Source organism: Cotesia glomerata, linkage group LG3 (assembly GCF_020080835.1).
Source record: "Cotesia glomerata isolate CgM1 linkage group LG3, MPM_Cglom_v2.3, whole genome shotgun sequence".
NCBI classification, from domain to species: domain Eukaryota; kingdom Metazoa; phylum Arthropoda; class Insecta; order Hymenoptera; family Braconidae; genus Cotesia; species Cotesia glomerata.
The window spans coordinates 18,699,727-18,703,496 of NC_058160.1; the positions used below are offsets into that span (position 1 = coordinate 18,699,727).

Consider the following 3,770-nt stretch of genomic DNA (forward strand, 5'->3'; position numbering starts at 1 on the left):
ACCAACGTGCAAATACTGTCCAGACAAAATTGACAACGCCGAGCACACGTTTTTCGAGTGTGATCGATGGAAGGACGATAGAATCTGCACCGAAGAAACAATGGGCACCGCGCTCTCCCCTGAGAGCTTGGTAACCTGCATGATCAAAAAAGAAGAAAACTGGACAGCTGTAGTAGCCTACGCGCAGCGTCTCTTGAAAGAAAAAATCGCAGAAAGGGATTAGAAACCAGTAATAACAAGAAGCAGGTGTCGTAAGGCACAACATGGACTGGATTGAAGTAATGCTAACGCGGTCCTGATCCAGTCTTCCCTGTAACATCTATAGGGAAACGAGAGAGGAGGATGTTTAGTCGGTATTGTTGCAAAATAATATTGTCTTCTGAGTCCGACATACCCAGGCACTAACATGTCCTGGCAACAACACCAAGTTCTGGCATACGTAAACGTATTTTACCTCCTCTATAAAAAAAACCAAAAAAAAAAAACACACACACATATATATATATATATATATATATTAGGGTGCTTTTTTTTTTTGCGACTATTTTTTTTTTCGCTTCCATCCCGAAATTTTGTTGGAAATACACCCAAAAAAATTCCCTGAAAGTTTGAGCCCTTAATATTAATATTAAGTACTCCTACACAGCGTGTGAAGATTTCCCATTTGAATTATACGAGAACTTTCATTTTTTTTTTTTAAATTTCTATAGCTCAGTGGCATTTCATAGCATCGCTTTGACCATGGACGGGTTTTTTTCAAAATTAAATGCTCTACAAAAGTGTCCATTGTCGCGAAGTCGTAACACATACTGGCGGGGTAGTACGGACCGCCAAACCGAATTTTTTATAGAATTCTTGTTTTTTCACTCATTATCTCATAAACAACAAGACATACAGAAAAAATGTAAATGATAATTTTGTAGGAAATTCAATTTTCTACAAAAAAGGTCCTCAGCACCAAATCACTAAGATCGATATTTTCTGAGATATTAATCATTGAAGTTTACCTAGCATTGAATTTCCACAAAATGTTGAATCAAATCTTAAAAAATATTGATTTTTTTCTTTTTAGGAGGTACAGGGAGTTCATCCTCAAAATCAGAATATGTTCGTTTCAACCCACTGGAATTTGATGATAGACTACAAAAACTTGCTGGCATCGAATGTTGCGATAATTTCATGCCTAAAACAATTTTTTCAGAATTAAATAAATAAACCCAATCGATTCAAATATTTTTCAAATTTTATATTCAGCTTCTGTTATCCAGAAGCAAAGATATTCTTTGAATTGAGTTTCCGTCAATTTTCCCCAATAAAAATAAGACAAAATGATATATATGTGTTTTAAATTTATTGGTTACAGAGACTTTAATTTTTTAATAGCGTGGGAATTTTCGACTGCAAAAAAATCGAAAACAAATTTTTTTTTTATTCAAGTCAAAATTGAATAAATTTTGATTTATCTCACTTATTCAGATTTACTTGATAGAAATTTTACCAAAAATGATAGACTAATAATTAGAAAAAAAGTTATGAATCTAGAAACAAATTTTAAAATATTGAAAAATTATATAGAATTCAATTTTCAGAAAATGAGGTTAAGAAAATTAGAATTTTAATGCGAATTAAATTTTACAAGTAAGTAGAAAAAATATGAGTCTAAATTATAAGAAATTGTTTTCGATTATTAAAAAATGATTGATTGTTGAGCTTGATAATTTATAGTTGTATGTGAGAAGAAACTAACCAATTTCGTCTGTATTATTCTCATTATCTTCATTTGTTATCTCCTGTTCAGTGTCAGATTTATTCTGAAAAGTTTCCACCGGCAAGAAATTAGTAACGGGCGAGTGAAGATTGGTTTTCCCCTTTTGACACTCATTCAGAAATTGTTGCTGCTCTTTTGGCAAATTCTTAACCATTGTGGAATTCGAAATATCGAACAATTTATCTAGTTTTTGGTTAAACTTTTCAACATTCTGTTTTTGTGCTTTTGATTTTTTTTCCCTCTTGTGATGTGTCTTCACTTTTATATATTCGGCATAAAATTTTTCCAACTTCGTAAGACTGTGCTGAGGACGTATAGTTGGAATCTTGAAACTAGCCCGAATAGTATTAGTATCGTTAATAACACTAGTAGCACTATTTCGAATAGTTAATTTTAAAGACTGATGTTTATACATAAAAAAATTTAGTAAGTCACGATACGAAGGCAGCTTATTATTATTTATTTGGCTTCTTTCAAATCCAATTAAATAATTCCAAGTTTTATTACCAATTTTTTCACTCATTTTAATGATGGTTAAAGTCGACCTAACCTCAAATTTAACAAAGTATACATACAACGGCGTCACACTGATCAATGCCCACTAAGCTTTGTTCTTACTCTCGCGGGATTAGTACGCGAAAACAAAGAAAGCGCTGCAATTAAAGGGGAAATTTGTTGAACGCATTCAAGGTCAAGTGAAAGCTCAGTAGTACTACCAGAGCAAGAAAAATAAACCGCAATTAATCAGTATCACAATACACAGCAACAAAGAAACATCCTATATTATTCGTAATGATCATACACAATATATTTTTATCTAGAATTTCATTGAAACTGAATTATTAAATGATAAATTCAAATATTATGGGGTGATTTAAATGAGAAATTTATTTAAAAATAAAAAACTTCAGAAAAATACAATTAAAAATTTTTTACGTTAAATTTGTAACTTAATCAATAAGTAATTACTAATTATAATTATGATACGAATAAAAAAATCATTATTTTTTAAGATTTGATTCAACATTTTGTGGAAATTCAATGCTACGTAAACTTCAATGATTAATATCTCAGAAAATATCGATCTTAGTGATTTGGTGCTAAGGACCTTTTTTGTAGAGAATTGAATTTCCTACAAAATTATTATTTACATTTTTTCTGTATGTCTTGTTGTTTATGAGATAATGAGTGAAAAAACAAGAATTCTATAAAAAATTCGGTTTGGTGGTCCGTACTACCCCGCCAGTATGACTTACGACTTCGCGACAATGGACACTTTTGTAGAGCATTCAATTCTGAAAAAAACCCGTCCATGGTCAAAGTGATGCTATGAAATGCCACTGAGCTATAGAAATTTAAAAAAAAAAAAATGAAAGTTCTCGTATATTTCAAATGGGAAATCTTCACACGCTGTGTAGGAGTACTTAATATTAATATTAAGGGCTCAAACTTTCAGGGAATTTTTTTGGGTGTATTTCCAACAAAATTTCGGGATGGAAACGAAAAAATAGTCGCAAAAAAGCACCCTAATATATATATATATATATATATATATATATATATATATATATATATATATATATATATATATATATATATATATATATATATAGTATATCTAATATATAAAATTCTCGTGTCACAGTTTTCGTTGCCATACTCCTCCGAAACGGCTTGACCGATTTTGATGAAATTTTTTGTGCTTATCCGGTATCTATGAGAATCGGCCAACATCTATTTTTCATCCCCCTAAATGTTAGGGGTAGTCCACCCCTAAATTTTTTTTTATTTTTTAGACAAAATTTTTAATTTCTATTTTTTTATGATACAACATACAAAAATACATACAATCCTCAATTTTCACCCTTCTACGATCAACCCTTATTTTTTAATAGCCATTTTAGTAATTTAATCATTTTTCCTCTCCGGTCGAAAACTGATCAATCGTCATTTAATTAGTTATCCCCGCCAGATGTCTACAGGTGTCACTTCTGACCCAGTA

At 30.9% G+C, this 3,770-nt stretch overlaps 1 protein-coding gene across 1 annotated transcript; it reads right to left on the reverse strand.

Annotated features, from left to right (window-relative positions):
• Positions 1-559: 559 nt before the first annotated feature.
• On the reverse strand, positions 560-2,572 carry LOC123260603. The gene is made up of 2 exons (XM_044721788.1): positions 1,748-2,572; positions 560-1,183 (listed from the first exon to the last, which is right to left on the reverse strand). Exons 1-2 carry the CDS (start codon positions 2,289-2,291, stop codon positions 1,044-1,046), a joined length of 684 nt encoding a protein of 227 aa, XP_044577723.1. The 5' UTR covers positions 2,292-2,572; the 3' UTR covers positions 560-1,043.
• Positions 2,573-3,770: the final 1,198 nt, after the last annotated feature.

What these genes read in the sequence shown, in the direction of transcription:
- LOC123260603 (XM_044721788.1), bottom strand. Translation starts at nt 2,291, where the DNA reads ATGAGTGAAAAAATTGGTAATAAAACTTGGAATTATTTAATTGGATTT. An exon ending in GAATAATACAGACGAAATTG is followed by an intron (nt 1,184 to 1,747) that starts GTTAGTTTCTTC and finishes AAATTGTTTTAG; the next exon opens with GCATGAAATTATCGCAACAT.